The 23,704-nt window shown below is 37.1% G+C and overlaps 1 protein-coding gene across 1 annotated transcript in view; it reads right to left on the reverse strand.

Annotated features, from left to right (window-relative positions):
* NUDT14 (nudix hydrolase 14) overlaps window positions 1-23,704 on the reverse strand; it is a 65,024-nt gene that overhangs the window by 25,208 nt on the left and 16,112 nt on the right. Inside the window, exon 2 of the mRNA XM_052783392.1 lies at window positions 10,166-10,209. Within this exon, the coding sequence (XP_052639352.1) occupies window positions 10,166-10,209 (44 nt within the window). The remainder of the gene's footprint in view (window positions 1-10,165; window positions 10,210-23,704) is intronic.

Raw genomic sequence — 23,704 nt, forward strand, 5'->3', positions numbered from 1 at the left:
TTCTTGTGAATAAAATAAGACTCTCAAGGCTGAAGATGAGGATTTTTAATGATAATCTTGTACTAATACTGTAGTATGCTAAGTAATTGATGAGGTAATACGGGCAAAGAAACCGACCTTTCTTTAATCATTGTAAGAGCAACTCAGGATCTCCTTGTGTCTAACATGGGTATGTGTGTGTCACACACAAATTGTGATCAAAATTGAATAATGGAAGATAAAGCACCTAAAAAATACACTGACGTTAACATTGAAAGCCAGGGCTTCCCAGCCACCTCCACCTCAGCCACTTCCACCAACTTTTAAAGGCTAAACATTATCTCTAAATTAGTTGAAAGTTCATAATATTGTTTGTGCTGCTTACAAACAATAATCTCAGCTCCACAGTGGAGACTTGAGGAAGTAATGTTATTTGATTTTAAAAAAATGCAACAAAAAACCAAACCAAAACACTAAAACCCCCACAACACTATCAGAGCCTGTGGTAATTCAGTTACCATTCTCAAAGACGACAATGAAAAAAGAATGGCAAATTCCAAAAAAGAAACACAAAAATGGCATGCAGGAATAAAAGCAAGTAATTGATTTAATCAGTCCCCTTGACTCTGAACACATATTTGGCATTAAAAATCCCTTTGATACAATCAGAAGAAAATACTCAAATCTAGTATGCAACCACAGAAGTATTTAGAGATTTATTCATCTCAGCCAGAGAGCATGTGAATATAAAACATACATGTAATATTTTTGCTTATATGGCTTATATGGGAGAAAATGTCAAGACTTAACAAATTGTACTACAAGAAAAGTTAGTAAGAAAATAAATAAATCATTTAGAAGTCCTATAATTATTTTAGCTTTAAAGTATAAATTTTTCTTCTTGAAGTTTTAAGAATTTGGTTTCTTTGTTCATACAGTGTTGTCAAATTGATCTTTCATATTGTTTTCCATGTCAAGACTAGAATACCATCTAGTCTTTTTAAACTACCATGTTTGAGAAACACCCCAGATCAGGATTAAAGCATGTTACGGAATAAGTGTCCTTTTTCTTGTTCAAATCAGAAACGACTGTGCTTTCAATTTTAAAGCGATAATCAAAAAACCTAACAATCAAAAGTAATTCTTTGGGAGGATTCATCCTTCAGGAGGGCCTACTTCATCTTAAGTTATTTCAAAATTATTTTTGGTGACCATGAGAAAGAATTGCAGGTAGCCCCTGTGTCACTTTCATGTTCAAATTAACCATCCATTTCACAGTTGGACACATCCCTGAAAACTTCTAATGTGGTATCTAAAGTGCTGTCGTCTTCCTTTTATCAGAGCAGCACCTAGTATCTTAAGCCAGAGGAAACAGTACCTTCGTTTTCAGAACAGACATGTAATAAAGCTGTACCCTTTGATTATTCTCCAGTGCAATTCCTTTAGTTTCCCAGAGCTTTAACTATAATGCAGATAGTCCTGAGATTAAATGTGTGTGCTTGCACAATCTTTACTGGTTCATTTAAGTCTTCCTTCAAAGCATTTTACATTTTTCAAAGGCCAACACCAATCCAATTGGCTGCTTAAAATGCAGCCTATTACAAAAGCAAAGCTATAAGCTCCTGACAAAAACATTCAGCCTTTCATACTAATCACAGATAAAGTGGATTTGGCAAAAGATAATTAGAGACGTCTAGAAGACTTCTGTATTCTGATGAAATTCGAACGCTTTCTCCAATACAACGTAAATATATAATACTAAGTAAAACCAGAATAAAGTGGTGAGACACGTATGCTTAAGAAAATAAACATTACTTTGGAAAAAATCAAAAGGAAGATTGGTTTCAATAAACTGAACTGCAGCAGGAAGTTGTTCGTGACACCATAAAGCAGGAAGCATATGTTTGGTTAATCATCAGACCGGTGGAAGAATGAATTAAGAAGTGTTTAAAAATCCATATACATGCACTTTTAAAACATAATCTCTATCTCTTGTAAAGTAGTAATTTGTACCCAACTAAACAATATGATGCAGGACAACTCCTTTGGAATAAACAATCCTCCCAGCACCCTGTTTTCATATAACAAAGAAAAAAATAGAAAGTAAATTCAACTGCAAAATAAATGAGACATCAAAGCACGTTGCTCTCAATAACATTCTTTAAGTGTCATATCTTGGCCTGTATCCCAGGATACCCTTGGAAATGACACATTGCATCTCAATGGGATTCTTTCAACAAAATATTTTAATAAATAAATTCAGGTTTTATGCTAACTTATTTGATTAAATAAAGCTTTGTGGGCATTATGTGCAACAGATGTTAGAGCCTGATGGGCTTTTGTTCCAATTTCTAATTATTTGTGAAACTGCCATTTATAAATGCTATCACATAAGACAACCAATAAATAATCCATCTAAAAGGCGTAAGTATGACTCCATTCTGAAATGGCAAAAATCAAAGTTTTAAAACAGTATCAGGTTTCAAAGACAGCTCACAAAATAAAAAGCTCAAGTGTTCTGCTCTAGCTAAAGTAAGGGACAAACCAGCAATTTTGTTTCTTACCTACCAAACCCCAAATATGAAGTGAATAACACAATCTTTTGCCAGGTATTAAATGTATAGTCTCATTACCATTAGTGAGAAACATAGACCGAGAAACTGGCAGTTGTTCACATTTTACCTAATTTTCCCATGTCTAGAATAACAATTTCAGTAGTTTCCTCTTTTCCAAGAGATATTTTCAGATAAAATTCTAAAACTACAGGCACTCCAATTATAGCACATTTCCTAGCTTTCCTAAGATTATTTCTACCAATCCCAAATGTAGGCCATGACCATGCTACTGTCCCCAGACCATGTAAAAACCTTTGGCACTCTTCAGACAGAACAGGTTTACTTCAAAACCACCTAGAAGCAGAGGGAAGACTCTTCCTGATTTCAGTGACTGTAAGAGAATAAACATACCCACTTATTTTGCATATTATTGCAAATACTAAAAAATGAAATCCCTAAAGTTGTAAAAACAAGATGCCTCTAATCAGGATACCAGAAACCTGTATTTAGAAATTTATGGCTAACCAGCCAAAACTCTTGTGTACCTCCTTAGTTTTAAGAATTTTATGGATTCTGTTCTTAAAATTAGGCAAATATTTAACTTCCTAATGAAGCAATGCCCTCAATAAAGATTTTATTGCCATTTTACCCCATTTCAGTGATACAGCAGAGAAGAACTTACATGCTATACAGTGCTTTCATATCCCATACTCAAAAAGGTGAAATGAGAATCTGAAAATTTGGCTTTTGATTTTGGTTTTGTCTCTGCTAACTTTACAGCAAATACATTTATTTTTGCCTCGTTGCTATGATTTTATTTAGATCGGATCCTAAGGTAACAACATAATAAGACATCTTAAAAGACAGTAAATATGCCTGCAGAATTCCTGGCACATAAGCAGAGGATCTGTCGAGTCTTCACTTAAAAAAAACCCCAAAATAAAAAACAAAAAACCAGAAGCATTAAGTGCATTTTATTTGCAAATATCATATGCAAACAAATCGTGTAATTACTTGGGTTGAAGGAAACTAATAGGCTACTATGTTTTTTCCTTCTAATACCAGGAAAAAATATCATTATCCTGATAGCATCCTTGATAGACAGATATCAAGTTTAGACCTGAGTGTTTTCAATGACAGTGATTGCAAAATGTGCCTTCCTAGACTATGTTATTGCCTATTGCTAAAAACAGTTTCTTAGTGTTTAATTTAAAAAATACTTTCCACATGAGACACCATTTTGTCATTGATTACTGATGAAATTAAATTATTCTGGCCTGCTTTATAAAATTCCTTTACATTTTTGTGATAAGTAGTAATTTTTCTCTTCAGTTATGTTATCCTTTGCATGAACATGCCCAGCCATCATTACCTTCTCTCAGCTATTATTTCCCTAAACTTCTCATCATTTTTGTTGTTTGTTGAACTACATCCAGTTTATTTTAAATGGTGCATTATCTTCTGCACTATCTTTGAAGATAGTCAGGAAAATTCCACACCACTGACACCCCGGAGGAGACATTACAAAGACATACAAGGTTTACAGCACAACAGCACATCATTGCACATAAAAGGCACATGCCACCCAAGAAAGGTTTGGTTTTTTTTTTTTACCTATAAATATGTTAAAAAGCTGTATTTTACCCATTTTAAAGCTACTGGGATAATTCTTGCACAAGGGAGGCATCTGAGTTAAATTTCATGGTGTCTTATAATACACTAGGACATAAACCAGAAAAATACATACAAGATTAAGTTTCCATAAAGCCCAAATGATCTGGCATATGAAATAGGAGAAGGAATTTAATCCACTCCTATAATGTGGTCAGGGCACGTGACTTCCACCCTGTCTCCATAGCTGCCTGCTACAGCCACGGAGCCAGAATAGCAACCCCAGCTCCTCCAGGCCACTGGCGTGGCTCTAGCAACCCATCACCTGGCTGGCTCCGGTGGCCAGGGCCGGGGATGCGGCAGGCTCCTGATGCAGCTGTTCAGCAGCAGCATTCCTCGCTGCCCCCTGTGCAGGCGCGCTCCCCAACTTCAGCAGCAAGCAGAAGCCCGCACTCGGCCAGGTAACTTCAGAGCACAGGGTGACTGGTTGAGTATATTCACCTGCCCGTTCTGAGATATGTTCATTTTTCACTTGCCTCGAGAACCTCTTTCTGTTTACCCCCAGCGCTGGTACCTGCAGGAGACAACATGCCGAAGAGCAGATTGCCTTGGTTTCCTTCACCCTGCAAACTCCCTCCTGATGCAAAACTACACTTTTCATTTGTCTTTGTAATAGATAAAGTAATAAAGCCTCTTTTCTGAGCAAACTATTAAATTAAATTTGGAATTAATTTGTTCTAAATGTGGAATAAATTAATCTCTTTACTTAAAAGATGCCAGTCTTACAAGGCAGGAATATTATTTCCTCCTCTTTTTAGAGAGATAAGAAAAGACTCTAAGTTTTTTCCATTAAGAATTTTTAAGTCGGGAACTATTACTGAGCCACTGTGACATGTCTTTGTAGGTAAAAACGCGGCATAAAAAGGGTACAACGCACATGCAGAGTTGTAAGTTTTTTAGTCCAAATGCCTTTTCCTTGTCACATGATATTTTCAGAGTTGAGGAACTCATGTAACAAACTTGCATGCAATTCAGTCTCCTCAAATTTGTCTTCCTTTAAATGTAGTGTACTTTACAGTGAATTTTTCTTAATTTTAAATAGAGAAGTAGCCATAATTTTGCTTTATATCCATTCACAGTGCAATTGGAAAGCTGTCCGTTTACTTGTCAACTAGCAAAAGGTACGGTTATGTTCCTGTTCTTGAACGTTATTACTCAAAGCACAAAAGCGAGCACATGACTGTACACTGACCTTCATCTGTTCCCAAATTATGTCTTTTAAAAGCCTTGAATCTGTTTAAGGGGAGTTGCTGAAACCTGAAACGAACCTGGTCTATTGCTTTATAAAGTAGATGAATATAAAACTTAAGTATTACATTTCAGGCTATTACTGTACTAAATATAGCAAAATTAGGATGAGGGAGAATATAACTGGAACACGAGTCTGGTTTTAGCGAATAATTTTTTGTTACAGGCATTGATGATTACTCTGTAATATTTGGTACGTTTCTATTTCTGACAGAAAATCACCATAAATTTGCAGAAGGAAAATGTCCTTCTGATCAAGTCTTTTATTTCTAAAAGCAGTGACCTTATAAAAAAATCAACAATCGATTCTTTTATTTTTAAAAGCAGTGACCTTATAAAAAAATCAACAACTCCTCCCCCCGCAAATCACACCACCACAAATTGCTAACTAGTTCCGACAGACCCAAGTCTAAGAAGCATCTTGAAATACACCTTGCATTTAAATTTTTGTTGCTTGCACTTGATTTTCATAAGGACATGTTTAATAATGAGCAAACATATCAGCTGAGTATTCAGAGGAAAAGTAAACTTAATTAGAAAAGCAAGCAGTGCATAAAATAACTGCAGAAAGCATCCTTTGCTGTGTGTCACTGCCTAACACAACAGGCCAGAATTATGTAACACTTACAAGCATGACCTCAATAAACTTGCTCAATAATTACAATTGAAAAGAGGTAATCAAGGATTTTTATTTTTCTTCATTCATTTTTAGTAATCTCCACTGTTGTTTCTAATAACATGATAAAACCTTGCAATGAGCTCTGATAAAGTTCATCTGCATGTTTCAAAGAAAGATTAATTTGAATGTTACCCCGCAGGACAAGAATGATAGTAAACGCATTATTTTCCAATAGAAAAATGACTTATAAGTTGACAGATTTCTTGACAAGTTTACAAATTTTTTACAGTTGTCAGATGAGAACAGTAACATCCATTAAGTACTTAATCTACTTATAAAATTGTAGAAACCTTCAGGTTGTAAGAGACTTTTGGAGATCATCTGATCCAACCTCCTGCTCAGAATCAGGCTAACTTCTAAGTTAGGTCTGGTTTCTCAGAGCCTTGTCCAGTCAAGGTTTGAATTTCTGCAAGGATGGAGGTTCCTCAGCCTCTCTGGGCAAAGCATTTCAGGACTTAACTTTCCATGGGTATGTCTTTGTGTATTTCTTCTGTTACAATTTCAACCTAAATATGGTAAGAAATGCTGCTTCTTTTGTCTATACTGACACTCACTTGACTTTTGACAGCACAGGTTTTGAAGGTTTGCCTTGGTAACAGTTTATTGTATGGCCAGTAATAATTTTGCACAAAACTTTTTTTTTTTGGTCTTTAAATGGCATGGAGGGTGTTTTAGGGTGGTTTCGAGGATTCCTGAGAAACTAAACACACACACACTGACTATAAGGCAAAAAGCAAGCATTTTATTAACTACACACATGCGTTACGCTAAGGGTATCTTACAAAGCAAAAAAACCTATTAACATCCTGACCCAAGGACTGTGTGTGTTTACCTTCTCGGGAATCCGCGAAACCACCCTAAAACAGAGGGATTGAGAGCAAGCAATTATTTGTTCAGCATAAATTACAAACTATGTAAAGCAGAGGTGAATCCAGCACTGACACCTAGTTCTGAATTGTCTTGATCTTAAGAAAGCTCAGGAGCCACACACTGGAGACTCAAGCCCAGATCTGCAATAACTAAGAAGAAAGAAAACAAACAAAAAAGTAGTATCTAATAAAAATTCTGCTATTTCACCTTGTGCTAGCATTATACCTGCTTGCATATGGTTAAATGATCTTGTCCTACTGCAATATATAGTGAGACTTTAAAAGGTGACTCACACTTAAGGCAAACAAAATGACTACTGCAGTCCTCATGTTTTTTGTCTTTGTATAATTTAATCAGCTGTTCATCTGAACAGTTGGAAAGGATAAATTTATACAAAAATAACTTCATCTCTCTTGCTAAATATTTTCCTGTACCAAGTCTATATTCTAATACAAATCTATTGAATATTGGCTTATGTTGACCTCATTTGGAATGAGAAAGAACACTGGGGTCCCAAAGGAGCCCAGCATACAAACTCTCAGTTCACTGTCATACAGCAAGGAAGTCAGTCTTAAGCACATGTTTACTTGTGCTGCTGAAAGAGGATGACAGATGAAGACATGAGTTAGGCTCAATGGCTGGTATTATATGATTAGCACAGTTGGGTTTTTTTTATTCAGCATCATTAAATTCATTATACATATCAATTATATGTAAATATATAATATATATATGTGTACTTACAGATCTGGCATTCCAGTGTGTATGTTCAATTTGGGTAAACAGCCTTATTAAAAAAACTTGGAGCATTTAACAGTGTTACAGCATTTTCAGAAGTAAAGTAAGTTTTGAATACTTTTGAAAAAGTATTACGGAAGAGGGATCTTAATTATGGAAAACACCTACAATCTTCCTGAAGAAGACATACACACTAGGAAATCCTGATCAACAGGACATGTGTCCCAGAAACCCCTCCTCTTCTTCAAGATTTTATCCTTCATTAAGAGTAATGAACCTCTAAGAGCCCTCAAAGTATGAAGTCCTCTACAATCTTCAGCAACTAGACAACATGACTTTTCCATATTACTAGCATCACCTACTAAAATACAGTAAAATGCAGGGCTTTAATGCATTATAAGGAGTTTTGAACCTGACTAATTTATCTGATAATAATTGGCTTCATATTCACAAATAGAGTTTATGTAAAACCATGGATTTCCTGTACAGAAAGTTCACATTATTACCTTCAGTGTCAGAAGTTTCATTGAATTTACTTGTGAAAGAGCGTTAGACATTCTACAGTTCAACAGTAGTCACTAAAAAGTTAGGATGGCAGCTGTTGTACATCTGAAGCTAACAAATGTTATGTGACCAGAGATGACTGGCATGACATGTGGCCGTAGCCTTTTTATACAGTTATGTTCTCAACTATTTTAAAAATGTCCACAAAAGTTCTTCAGAAATACTGTTCCCAAGAAGTTCATGGAAAACTGATCCTTTAATATTTACCCCACTCAGTTAGTTGGATATATTCACACATTATCACAGAGCAATAAACTAAAGTTTAAACAAAAATAGTAATACAAATTATTCATCTGGAATTCATGTTCTCAGCACTGTGACTTGAGGCTGGATTCACTTACTTGAAAGTACAGGGCATATATTAAATTTCCAGCAATCAATTATCATTTCAGCCTTTGTATCTGCGATCATAAATTCAGGCACATGCCCATATGGATAGACAAAGTGCAAAGACAGAACTGTCTTCCAGGCAAATTCCAAAAGCAAGTGTGAAGTTCAGTATCGAAATATCACTCCCTTTTCTGTCCTCACTCTCAAGCAGTACAGGCATTTTTAATCTACCTAATATTTTCCCAGTCTTCCTGGAACTTTTACCTTCATAATCTTTATATTGATAAAAAGTGTTGCTGTCACTTTATGTCCATCCCAGGTACCCCCCCCAAAAAGACTCACTGTAAGGATTTAGAGGGTTCCAACAGAGAAGAATTTCCAAAAATGCTATTGATTTTGCCTACTTATTTCACGCACAAGAAGAATACATCTCTCAACATGGTTCTGGTTGTAAATCACAATTTCTTTTGCCATTAATGTTTTGCTACATTTTTTACATTTAATAGATTTAGAAAAGCTTTTTCTAGGGAAATGTTGTTACCTTTGCTTTTTATTTTTATCTTCTAGTACCTGAATTTTCAGGGACTAGATAAAATATTTATACTTTAAAAAAAGACATATGAATATTTTAGTATTTAATAATTCTGAGAGTGGGTCTGTTTCACATATACCCTACTTCTTATAATTTTGCATGAATGGATATTTGAAGTCAGGAGTTAACTGCTTTTCTTCCCTGATAGGAGAAATACAATTGGAAAAGACAGAACAAAGTTGCTGGCCATCCATTTCCTCCTGTGTGCTTAGGAGAGGGTTTTGGTGTACAGAATGGAGGGCCTGAAAGGTTTCAGGCATTTGTGAAGTTACTTGAATTAGGCTTTGCCTAAAACATCCATATATAGCAGTGATGGAGAGGATTAAAATAAAAAAGTTAGCATAATACTCAGATTTACTCAAACATAGAACAGAATCTCTACCTTATTCCAAGTAATGGCCAGTGAAAAAAATCAGACAGTACCACCATAACTTTAGATTGCTTTTTAACAGTCTTTATATAAAGGCAATGCCTGGCATTGTATGTTCACAGGTGAGAGAGTATGGTCACATACTTGGCACTAGACCACTTAATGGCACAAATAACAACAGGGTTAAGTATGTGGGGGGCACAGTCCTTCCTTCAGGTGATATATGCACACTCAGAAAATTTCATGCAATCCAAACTTTCAGTTCCATCTTCTATGTAATCATTAAAATGTACAATATATCATGTGCCAAAACTCTAATATTTGAAAAGTCAAGCACAGATAAAACTTTCTGAAAACATAATAAACCATGAGGAGATTTAAAAATTTCTGCTAATTCTGTCTAAAATAGTAGAGAACTACCTGAAAGTATTATACAAGAAGTGAAAACTGAAGAGGAAATTGGAGGAGAAAGAAGTGACTCCACATCAACAAGATGTGACCAATGGAAGAGAATACAGTATGAAATACAACATAAACACAAAAGGAAATAACATGATTCCACCTGTTACCTGTCATGTGTCCTCATAAAATCCCAGAACTTCTTAGTGCCATTCTGGGGGAAAAAAATAAATAAATGCATCAGTAAAGTTAATTCCAAGTGAAAAATGACTACAATGAAATTTAACAAAATTTAACAGGCATTTCTTTGAAAACTTGGTATAGCTGGTTTTATTTATGAGACCATTATTCTGGATTTTGATAGTAAGTATTATAGATACTGAGACCTGTTTTATGACAGTTCAAAATCTTAGATCCACAATACTATGCTGACAACTAACTTAAAGACTATGGTAGTCTTCGGGCCAGATTTTGGCCACAGTATCAACGTCAGATACCCAATCTAATCATTCAGGTGCTAGGAAGCTATAAGCAGCTAAGTTCTAACCAGTAAAATAACCCATAGATCTATGTTCTTCCATGTCCAGAAATGGTCTTGTCTTAGGAGGACAGCTCAGCACTTACCTCCTAATTAAACTCATTTGGGATCCAGGAACAAGACATCCGTCCCTCTAACCCCTTACAAGGCCCAAAATAGTAGTTTTGTCCATGATATGCCTAACATGAAGAGATCGCACTCCATTCTACACAACAGCTGCTACTCTGCACTGCTTGTGGTGGTGAGGATACTGTCTAACAGTAGGCTTGAAGTCACAGCACTCACCCAAGAACTGGGAGACATAAAATGGATTATTTTCTCAAGTTGGGCCAGTTTCTGTCCTCTGCTATCTTAAAAAGAACGACATCCACTACAGCACAGTTGAAGCTGATCCCTCAAAGTAAGCATTCTTCCAGTTATAATCAACATGTAAACAGTTGCTTACATTTATATTCTATCTTCTATAATCACCTATACCAATTCATGCACACCAGTTAACAGACACATGTATATAATTCTTTACCTTGCTGATTAGAAATGTGATGGTATTTTTCAGCTGAAATACAACTCAAGAGATTTCACTCCTAGGTCAGTTTTAAGTCTATATAAGGAATCAGTATGCAATCAGAGGAAATTCTTTTGGTTGATACCTTTCTCTTATTAGCAAGGCAAAAACTAGACTTGCTGAAAACCTACATACCTAAAATATGCTTAATGGGAAAAGCAGCACAAGCTCTCTATTATAAAGTATGGTTAAATGGATAATCAAACACTGAGCAACTGGTTAATGATTTAAAGCAGGTAAATGTGAGCAGTGAAAGAAGAATCAAGTTCAGTTGGTGGGTAAAGGTGCCAACCAATATAGACAGGCCCTTCAGCTCTATTACAGATGTCATGGCTACCAAGTACACAACAGCTGGTGGGGATTAGATAACAAGCACTCTGGTTCAGAGAGTAAGCTCCTGAGCTTTATGAGTTTACCAAGCTTTTTGGAAGAGTGACTGTTTGCTTGCTAGCTGGGTTTTTCTTCATTCCCACAACTCTAATTATAAACAGTTGTTCACCTCAAGAGAAACTCTAGTGTACTCTTCCACTGGTATCGGTGCATACCTTCTGTTAGGAATGACAGGAATCAAACGTGTGCGTTAGAAGAGAAGTCCTGTCATTGTTTAAATGCAATATAATGTTGAAAGAGGAATAAAGACAGCAAATTCTCAGTGTGAAATGAAATACTAAAGCTGCTGTTTATCAAGCTGGGTGTATATCCAATCTGTTCCACCTGGTGAGAGACAGAGGAACAACTTTGAAAGGACTATGATACAACACAGAGTTGCAACACATAAACCTAATAGCATAGGCTATATTGTGTGGTAAGATAATTTAAGGTATTAAATGTGTAACGTGTGCTCAATCCTTTTGTAGGTTTATTTCCACCTGTAAGACATGTATTTGTGGGATTTTCTTGTTTGCAGATTGCTGTGCAATTTTCCATTTGACAGGAGTGAGTTGGGAAACTGTGGATCAATGATAATGTCTTCTGCATGTACCTTCATATTGCTTTTCCAGTTTCAACCTTCCCCTGCCCCAAATGGTAAGATGTGCTACCATCATCCATTCTCCCTTTGTAGTGTCCACTTGGGAGAAATGCAGGTGTCCAGCTGATGGAGAAGACAAAAAAGGCTGAATCAAGGCTGTCCTTGCATTAATTTAGGCTATTAGTCCTGTGATACTACTTCCTAACGTATGATCCCAGCAACAATCTTCCTGGCTCTTTCCTCCTGCCAGCATTTTGCAAATTATAGAACCTGATTGCTTTGGAGCACTTATGAAAGGGTTTCAAATAGCTGAGGAAAATTACACCCTAGAGAGTCATCCTCATCCAGATGGGATACATCAGATTTGAATGACCTCTTCTCAAGGATGAGCATTAACAGAACCTACCTCACAGACATGCACGTAATTTTTAACAGAAAGTAAAAAAAAGGAACTAAAAAGAAATTAATCAGAAAATAAAATCTATATTTTCTATTTTCCAAGTGGCTGGACAGCACATAGAGCGCTTTCCCTAGAACATGATTTGATTAGTTTAAGACCCAAACTCAAAGCCAGCCACAGGCTAAACTAATTTGAGTCTGTCCATTCAAGACGTTGGTTATCATCATATACTCTGACTGGACAATGTTTGTTAAGCTATTTTCTGCCTATATTTGAATAAAAAATTATTTCATATGATCAACCTGCACCTGTCCAAATAAATAAATCAATAAACAAATGAAACATTCCAACATCTCATTGTTTACAGTGGCAGAAACTCAAATGAGCCCCATTCATGCCCTATTGTCCAAGTCAAATGTAATTTGAACCCAAGCGTATGGAGTTGAGTTTCTATTGTACCCAATGCGCAGTTCTTTCCTAACAGTCTTGTATGAAGGTTGCTAATTATTAATAGCATGTAAACAGTTACCAATGGTTCTTATGCTGCTTTACATACTTTACAGAACATTAATTCTAACCAGTTTCTAACCAACTATATCAAGCTGTATGTAATATCTCTATCTTCTCTTTAAGACAAAAATATTAATTGCTGAAACTGATCAAGATTCATGCTTTTAAAAGCCAAGTAGCCATGATTACTTGTTAAACTGTTCCATTCCCTATATCCTGGCCTTTGACAATGCTCTCCTATCACCACAGTTACAGATAGTTGAAAAGAATTAAAGGTATCAAAGGTCAACATCACTCCCAAAAAAAGAGAAGTATCTTTGTGAAATACAAAAGCTCTCTCAAACCCTTAACGCTCTTCATTTTAATAAACATATATATTTGCATTATTATAAAATAGTCCATTCTCTAGTGTCTAATAAGGAACAATCAAAGTATCTCTCAATGAAGTGAGAGAAATAAGTATAATTGATGGCTGGAAGGTCTAAACACTGACAACGGGAAGGAGAAAGAAGTGTGTTTTTACATTTGAGAAAGATTTAAAAAATTATTCTTCAAATAGAAAATGTGTCCTGTGATGTTTTATAAAGACAAACATGTCAAAAGTTATTTTATGTTAATTTTTATCTGTTCGGAACAGCAGTTCTGATACTGCAACAACCTTGTATAACACATACTTGATTTGGTAAATCTTTAATCACAAAGTAATCACACTCTAGTTCTGCGCTCAGCGATCAGGTTCTGCGATGTTGCAATGCTGAACTAGTACATATAGTATGTGTAAATTAATAAAGCTGTATTCCAAGAGAGGCAGCATGTGGGACAACTTCGTTTCATATTACACAGAATACAGATTACTTACATAAGCAAAAATTGCATAAGAAAGCTGTATCAGGTCAGATGAGATGTCCATCCTGCCTAGTATCCTGCCTCTAACAGCAAAAGGAAAATTTAAGAACAGAGGAAGCATACTGCAATGCTTCCCAAGAATACTCTTCCAAGCCTTTGACAAAAGACAGCTGAAGCGTGTCAAAAGACAATCCCTCAAAAAGGCATCCAAATTAAACACAATCCTCCCACAACCCCAAAAAGCAAGTACAAATAGACATTTCTATACCATCTCAATGTGCAAGAGTGTGTCGTAAGTCCTGCTCATCTTGTCTGTAAGACTGACCTGATAATAGTATTGACAACTTAGAACTACAACAGTATGCTACCAGCTTGACAGTCTGCACAAGCAAAACTCAATCCCTTTTGGTTCAAGTGATTCCAGGACAACCATGCATTGCAAAGAGTTCTCTGCTAGACAAGTGTTGACAGTGGATGCAAGTTCAGCAGATGTGACTCCTACCAGCAGAGAGCTGTTTATGATGCCACCCATACTTGATCTCAACATTCTCAGTCCTGCTTCCATCCTTGAAATCTTTTTCCTAAGTCTCTTCCTGCACCTGCTCATTGCGATAATTACAGGCAGAAGCCTGTTCACACCGTCTGTTATGGATAAGTTGGACTTGTCTGCAGCCTATAATCAAAATACCATTCTTTTTCCCACCTACACTCTCTGTCTCTGGCTAAAATGCCTTAAGAATCACTGCACCAGGGATATCGCTGTCCTCTGCTTTCTTCCACTATCTTAGGCAATATAATGTCTGAACAACATGTCAAATTGCTGTCAGGATACCTACGGAAAGGATAACTTTTGCTTACTAGATAAACTCACCTAAGACTTAGCCCAGGCTAGCCAATCAAGAAGATAAAAAGAACAGCTTATGCTAACGATGTAGGAAGAAATGTTCACTGGCACTGATCTTATGGTGATACCGGGGGTGCCCCACATGTGACAGACCCTGGACATGCTCTGAAACAAGTCGCCTGGGAGTTTCCCTCTACTCTTCATTTGCAGCAGCTTGAATGACTTTCTCCCTCTTTTCCCTGAGGGTAGCACCCATACATGGTCTGCCACCTGAGAAGCTCTTGAACCAGCTCATACGTCAGGTAAATGTGTCTCCACATGTACCAATACTCAGTCTTATACTGATACCATCCTGTGTCTTCAAAAAACCCCCAAACCAAACCAACCACCCACCCCCCTCAGTCTGGCTGTGGTCTCTACTGTTGAGTACAGCCCTGCTCGGACTCACAACAATTTCTCTGTAGATGCAGCTTTTTCAAATGGATGGAATAAATACTTAAACACAATTTTAGAGAGACAGATGTAGGCCTTTCCTCAAGGACCATCTCCAAGGACTCTCCCAAAGAATGGGCTCTATTTAGAAATAATAGAAGTGAGTTAGAGCTGTGGTGCCCCAGTTATAAATAAGAAGACCTGCACCCTTCCAATGCTACTGAATTTCGAGATGAAGAAGAGAAAGGGATAGTGGTGCAGCAGACCATGCCATGCCGCTAAAGGTAACCTAGGTACAGTGCCACACTAAGGGCTGATGTAGCAGGAGTCTGTAAAATCACTGAAGACATGGAGATGGTGAATGTGAAACAATTATTCACTATTTCTCATAAAACAGAAGCACTATGTCATAGTTGGCTACCTGAGGAGAAAGGCTAAGTCTTATATGAGCACTGATCTATCTCCTTTCAAGGAACCAGTGCTGAAGTCTAGCAGCTGCACAGAGAAGTTTGCCTTGCTTGTTTTATGTATAAAACAATTAACTGATAGCTTCTGAAACACCTACATGCAAACTGTATTACATGTATGTTTTAAACACGCATAAAGTTTTATACTTAGATTTTATTAAAAGTTTTATTCTGAGAGTAAACTGAAAACATGTTAGTGTAACAGGTGCAAGAACTCTTACAAAACCACTTTAAATGCTTCCTTTATGTAATAATTGCTTCAGAACATCACGTGAGGGTGTCTAAAATAAATCCTCAACACACAGGTTTACAGTAACAGATTTCCTGTAGTTACTCTGTTGGGAGTTCAGACCATTCAACAAATCAAAATTTACGTTGGATTTGCACTGATTTAAATGACTTCTTGTAATGAGCTCTGGACAGACAACACGTGACTGAAGCAGAAACGATCTTTACCCAAAAATCTACTTAAAGCTTCTCCTATCTTATTTGCCTTATTTAAGTATTTAATAATTTTAAAAGTGACCGAATTAAAGGCACTGCCCCATGTCATCTCCAATGTTTATCCACAGAAAACTTCTGCTTGGACAGACAAAGCCAAAGTGGCCAAGAACTGTAAAGTCACACCAAAACCACCTCAGTAAAAAGAGTTCATACCTTCTATTACAGATTTTTAAGGACACTGGTTAACAGGCCGCACAGGCAGATCACTTAAAATGCTGGAGATATATGCCCCAAATAAGAAACTAACTTCACATATGCCACTAAAAGAGAAAAAAAATCTGTCCGTGACAATGATTAACTTCTTACTGTTTACATTACAGGAGAGACAACATGATGTTTGGCGACCCATTGTGATAGGCACTAAACACATGTAGTGGGAACAGTTCCTGTTCAATGATCTTACAATTCAGCTAGAGCCCAGACAAAAGTTGGTGTAAACAAACAGAGGCAGTTAAGGAAAAATGACAAATACATTATGGTATAGATAAGCTACATGCACAAGTTATGAGGGTTAAAATGACAAACAACAGTCATGATCCCCTAGCTTCTACCAGTTGGACTGGGTTTAAAGCAGTCATCCAAGAAGCAAATGTTCCATGTTTGTGTAAAAATCCAACTCAAGAAGTTGAAGCAATTATAACATAAAAATAACTCTGTCCTCATTGCTCCATTTACTCTGTTTCCACACTCCTAAGACACAAAAGCAGTCAATGTCCTTAATGCAAAGGGATTATGACCATTCTTGTTGCAATAAAATAACAACACTATAGGTAAAGAAAAACAGATAAGAGAATTAATTGGCAAATAACGGTCTTAAACCAGAGTCAGCAAAGCCAAGCAAGTGTGTGGTCCCTGATTAATGATTTACATGTAACAAAACAGTAAAACTCCCTAGAGGAATAATCAGATTTTGTTTTTTCTGTTCTCAAAATTTTTTTAAAAAGCTATAATGGTATGTTTTTCTTTAAAAAAACGTGTAAAACTTGCTTTTCTATTGCACTCGTTTTCACATTCAACCAATCTTCTATAAATTTATCTACGCAGTTTAATATCAAAGTGCACAGCAATGCCTCTATCTGGAAATTCACTACTCATTCTCTTGTTGAGGTGTCTACTTGTTGCCCAGAACCGCATGGCAAGAGAACACCAAACTTGTCACTTACTAGATTGGTTTTCATCAGGTTAATCCAGATGAGCAGCATGCTTGAGGAATCAAGTAACTGATTCATGCAGACAAAAATCTGCACCAACGCAGCCAGCTCCTACAACCTCCTGCCACCTTTATTTCCTTTAGTGGTCTTAGCTTAATGCTTTTCAGTCATATTCACCTTTTTATGACCAATAAAAGCTGCCAAGAGGTAAATTCACAGTAAACCCAACTCAGTAATTCAGTACTTCTTGATTTATAAAATATATGCTCCTACAATGGGAAAATACGCCCTGAAGATGTGCATTAGCTGCTGCATCTCCTTGAGTCACAGTTCTTAGGCTAAACAAAGTGGGACTTCCCCACCTAGCAATACAGGAGACACTGGATGCTAAAAGTTAAGCCCTCATCCCTCTGTAAATGAACGTTTCCCTTCCTTTCTCCACCTGCTACAGAAGAAGTGCTCCTATCAGCTGAGATTTCCTTGTTACATTTCTTTTTTCATCTTAATGGAATCTGATGTCACATCTGTAGCAGTTTTCAGTGGAAACATATGAGGTTTTATAATCTAATATAAACCATTTCTTGCCAGCTGAATTATTAATGCTATAACTCTTTGTTATATATAATCAATACCTAATGTTTCCAGTGTCCACAATGACGTGCCCACAGAAGCTGTACTTCCAGGACAAACTCAGGACTGAATACTTTATGCTTTTCACTTTCCCATCATACAATTAGTGACTGTATTGGGTTTGTGTGGCAAGGTTTTTGGTAGCAGGGGGGATTACAGGGGTGGCTTCTGTGAGAAGCTGCCGGAAGCTTCCCCTACGTCCGACAGAGCCAATGCCAGACGGCTCTAAGATGGACCCGCTGCCGGCCAAGGCTGAGCCCATCAGCAATAGTGGTAGCACCGCTGGGATAACATATTTAAGAAGGGAAAAAAGTTGCGGCAGGCACAGAAATGGCAGCTGGAGAGAGGAGTGAGAACATGTAAGAGAAACAACCCTGCAGACCCCCAGGTCAGTGAAGAAGGAGGGGCAGGAGGTGCTCCAGGCGCCGGAGCAGAGATTCCCCTGCAGCCCGTGGGGAAGACCATGGTGAGGCAGGCTGTCCCCCTGCAGCCCAGGGAGGTCCACGGTGGAGCAGATATCCACCTGCAGCCCAGGGAGGACCCCACGCTGGAGCAGGGGGATGCCCGAAGGAGGCTGTGACCCCGTGGGAAGCCCGCGCTGGAGCAGGCTCCTGGCAGGACCTGTGGCCCCGTGGAGAGAGGAGCCCACGCTGGAGCAGGTTTTCTGGCAGGACTTGTGACCCCATGGGGGACCCACGCTGGAGCAGTCTGTGCCTGAAGGACTGCAGCCCGGGGAAAGGACCCACGCTGGAGCAGGGGAAGAGTGAGGAGTCCTCCCGCTGAGGAGGAAGAAGCGGCAGAGACAACGTGTGACGAACTGACCCCAACCCCCATTCGCCGTCCCCCTGCACTGCTGGGCGGAAGAGGTAGAGAAAACCGGCAGTTGAGCCTGGGAAGAAGGGAGGGGTGGGTGGAAGGTGTTTTTAAGATTTGATTTTATTTCTCATTATCCTACTCTGATTTGATTGGTAATAAATTAAACTAATTTCCCCAAGTCAAGTCTGTTTTGCCCGTGACAGTAACTGGTGAGTGATCTCCCCATCCTTATCTCAACCCACAAGCCTTTCATTATATTTTCTGTCCCCTGTCCAGCTGAGGAGGGGAGTGATAGAACAGCTTTGGTGGGCACCTGGCATCCAGCCAGGGTCAACCCACCACAGTGAACAAATTACCTTGCACTGTCTGAATATTTTTCATAGTATTTTCAGCACTGTGCCACACACACAAATTATGTAAATAAATAAAAAAATAAACCACCAGCTTTGACCCCCCAAAAATCCATAGTTTGGGATCTTTTTAAAGAAATAAAGTGTTAATAGTCAACATGATAGTGTGGAACCTGTATGAAGAACAGAAATAAAACAGAGAAAGGTAACTAAAGCAAGTTTGGACTTGTGAAGTTTTCCAAATAAGAATAAAATAAAATACCTGTTCCATACCCTTTAAACGTTTCATTGCTTCCTGTTGAATATTTTTATTGGATTAATAAGTTAGTGGGGTGTTTTTTTGTTTATAGAAGCTAGACAGCTGCTATGCTGTATCTAAAAATCTTCTTCATCCACAAAAAAACCAGTGCAAAGGAACAGGCAAAAATTCAAGGACAATTAATATTCAACTTTTTCATCTAAAAGAAAAGCCGTGTCCTGAACAGACTATTTTGCATATGAAATCTGTTTGAAATAATGACTTACCATAGTTTTGTCTCCTTTAAAGGTTTGATTTGTCATGAGCAGGGAGAAAGCTGTCTTCTTTTTATATAATTAGAAGTTTCATAGAAAGTATTACATATCTTTCAAAATGAAAGGAAGCACTTTTAGCTGGCAAAACCCCATGCTACTCAACTGAAAAAAAAAAAACCAAAACCCCAATAAATTAATTCTAATTTGCATTAGTTGAGTGCCTGGCCCTTTTTTTTTCCTTTTGAATGTATACATCAGTATTAGGGAACTGTCTTATGCTTGGCTACCATATTGCATAACTAGTAATTTAAATGCAAAGTGTTGGTGTTAAACTCACTCAGTCCTAGGGTGCAGTCCTGTAACACTGTAAGTCAATTTAAATCCAGGCTGCCCCTCTTTCTACCCCAGCTGCACATGTCTGTTCTACCCCTACCCCATCATTGACATCTGTATAACTACACAGCAAGCTGGTTCTGGGAACTGATCTGACTAAAAAAAAAAAAAAGTGCTCTACAATAAAAACTGGTGAAAAAATTGATTTTTAGTAGTCAACATGAATGTAATGCCATTATATACATATCAAGTTTTCACCAATGACTATTAAACAGAACAGCCTTGGTCTATTCAAAATTACTCCAAGAGGAAAGAAATGTATCTGATAAGGAGCGTTCTGGAGAAATACATATGCATACAAAAAAGCCTGAATTACAATTTCAGTCCACACCCACTAATCCATTCCATCAGACTGCACACGCTGGAGTAAATGAAGCCTCATCTTCAAAAGCAATTTGCAGAATTACTTGCTGATGTTGAAGAACTACTTCAAAGGAGTTTAAGTGTTATGGAATTTTACTGTTTTTTAAACAAGCCACTGTTTAAGCTCAGGAGGAAGGGGGGGTGAGTGTTTGTTTTTTAAACAAAGCTTGTAAGATTTCATTACTAAACTACCCAGAATGTTTATTTTAAAAGCATCATGATTACAAATAATGGCATTTTCCAGTTTTTAACTTACCCCTATTCAAATGTTTCAGTTAGAAATGACTGGTTTTAGTGCTTTTGTGGAATCTGCATCCAAAAATACACAAACCGATGACTTTTCAACAACATTAAAAATGAACATTCTATCTGAAGTACAAATACTACTGCTGCTAATTGGCTTTAATTGACAATATTAACAATTTCAGAAGTAAGATTAAGCTAGCAAAGTTCATGGGGACAAATCATGCTATACACTAAAGAACAACACGGCAGCTCCAGCTGATACAGCAGTTCTGAGCAGGGCAGAGCAAAGCAAAGTTGCTGCAGTCTCCACTACACTCATTTTATGCATAAGGATCTTGAACAAGAGACAGAGGTGCTCAGCTCTATGTGATAGCAAACTCTTTGAAGCATGGACTGGACTTCTTATCTGAAATTAGTTGGAAGACACAAAGGTACTTCTCGAAGAAATCATAATGTATACCAGTGGAGACCACACCAGGGATACCTCAAGAGACATAAAACCTAAGGTCATAGACTGTAATTTTTACAACCCATATCAATTTTCTCTTCAAAGTGAGCGTTATTCTGGTAGGAGTTTGTAATGAAACTGCAAACAGATGGTTATGGCAATAGAGTTTACTGTTCAAAGGTGCAATTTTTTCACACTTTAGGAGGTAAAATAAACAATGGAGAATGCATTAATTTATTCAACTGTTAATGCAATACTGGGCCAAGCCACTTTGTTCATTTTATGTACCTCAACTGCCAGAACAATTACAACTAAGATACTTGATGTGTAAGTAAACTTTCTCATATAATCCTCTGGAAGTTTACTTTTCAGGTCACAGTTTGTTTTTTGTGTGTACTTTTCAACAATGGAGTTGTTACAGTTTAGCTTGGCATTCAGCTATCAGTAAGATCACTTACCTTTGAATGAAATTTATAAAACATGAGAATTAAGCATATATAAGTACACTAAATTAAGTCAAATCTCCTTTCTTGCCTTGTTTTTCTGGTTTTAGTACACATCATTAGTAAGAACAATTGCATATACATATCAAACATGCTTTATTCCAAGGCAAATACATAGTAGCATACTGAAATCTATACTACAAAGAATAAGGATATGGTGCTTGCGTCAAGAAACACGATATGGACAAAGGTCAAATTTATGACTTTTCTCACATCATTTTACTGCCAGGTCAGCATATAATTTAAGGTTATAAGTTGAGATACAGATGGGACTTTCCTAGTACTAAGTTAACTCCAAATCTGTCGAAAGGAACCGACTGCTAGTAGGTAAGAGTTTTCAGACTCTAGAGTTATCGTATATAAATGACTAAATTTAAAGCAAGTATTAAACTGCTCTTTTACTTAAGTTCCTGTCATATTACTGAATTTTGCTGCATGTGTTTTCCCATTTTCACTAAACTGTGTTTTCCCTTTGAAGTCTATGACACACTTTGTTTTGCAGGGATAAAAGGAACATACACTTTCCATATTTACAAAATTACTAACACTACTTTTTCCACAAAGTTATAGTAAAACATGAAATCTGAAACTTTGACTGGACATAGTTAAGGAATATATTCCTAATAATGAAAGATGTTTTAACAGAGATAATATCATTCACAAACTGTGCATTCAGCTGCTGTGACAGCAAAATACTTTTCTGTAAATAATTACTGTACTTTCAAACAGTTGTATTACACATCTCACAGAGCCACTTATATCCATACTTGCTGAAAACCTGCACAGCAAAGGCTATTCTTGTAATCTTTTCCCTATATTTTTCGGTTACTGTTAAAGAAAAAAATCTCACACAATTTGCAATAACTATTTATTTGCAAAATTACTATCAAAAGGACAAAAACTCAGGAAATTTAAATGACTGATTTCTTTTGCCATACTTTCTGCTTAATCTGACCTAAATCAGCACTTCCATCAAAATAGTATCGACCTCCCTTTCCCTGCTTTCTGCACTGTCTCCTGTGTGCAAACAGCAAAAACATTTCTGCAACCACACACTGAGCCACACTAAAGATGTCACCTAGTGCCTAAACCAACTCAGCACAAAAAAGCTTCTCCATTGCCAGTCACGTTGCCACTGCATAAAGGTATGTGCCACACAAAAGAGGGGACAACTGTATCTGTAATTTCATGTCTCACATTCTACAATTCTGATCTGCCAAATAATTAAGGACATACTAGACTTGATGATGTTCAAGGGGATTAATACATATATCTTTGATGAAGATCAGAAGCTAGAAGCAATTGAGACAATTGTCCTGGGTAAAACATGATCAGAAATTGTAACATTTTGTCTTCTGAATTCTGTATCAGGACAAGCAAAAGTGATACTAACATTAAAAGCACATCTCTGTGGAAAAGCAGCATGGAGTATTTTTTTTCAATTTATTGTACACATTACACATCCAGTGAGCATTAAGGGAAATGAAAAATAAAACTCCCTGAACAACCTAAGAGGCTGAGAAACACAGATCCAGGAGGTGCATCTGCTGGCTCCAGCTCAGAGAGTAAAAGCCAAGGAAATACCTCAACCAGAGAGCTGCTGAGAACTCCTAGGTGTTCTGTGTTTCATTTCTTTTTCTGGAGTTTTCCCTATTTGTATAACTTGTTCCATATTCATTTAGTTAGAAACAAACAAACAAACAAACATGGCCTTTGTAGTTAGTAATAAATGAATCTGGCGAATGAGACATGGGTTCATATCCCTCCCCCTATTTATAATAATTCATGAACAACTCCAAAGATGAGATTTAAGAAAGCACTTTGTAGCATTCAATAACCTTCACTTTTAAGGCACTCATTAGAAAGATGGATGATCTGAATTTAGACTTTACTCTGAACCACTGTCATTTCAGGCAAACACCAGAACTCCCAAATAACATCTAAACACCTTCAGTGAATAATGTATATTCTGTGGTGGGATTTAAACTGCAATATTTGTCCTAAGATTACAAAACTATTTCTGCTCTGCTACCTGATGGAGCCTTAGTGAAATTCAGTGAGACTGATTCCTGCAAATTCCTTTGGAAAATGGCACTTAGACTCCTAAGTCACTAAAGATAACATCTTCCAAACTGCTAAATTTTATTGGTTTAAAATTTTTTTAAAGGGACCAAAAGAATGGAAAACCTCTCCAGGAAACCTGTTTTAATCTTTTCTGGT

Source organism: Harpia harpyja, chromosome 3 (assembly GCF_026419915.1).
Source record: "Harpia harpyja isolate bHarHar1 chromosome 3, bHarHar1 primary haplotype, whole genome shotgun sequence".
In the NCBI taxonomy this organism is placed as follows: Eukaryota; Metazoa; Chordata; class Aves; order Accipitriformes; family Accipitridae; genus Harpia; species Harpia harpyja.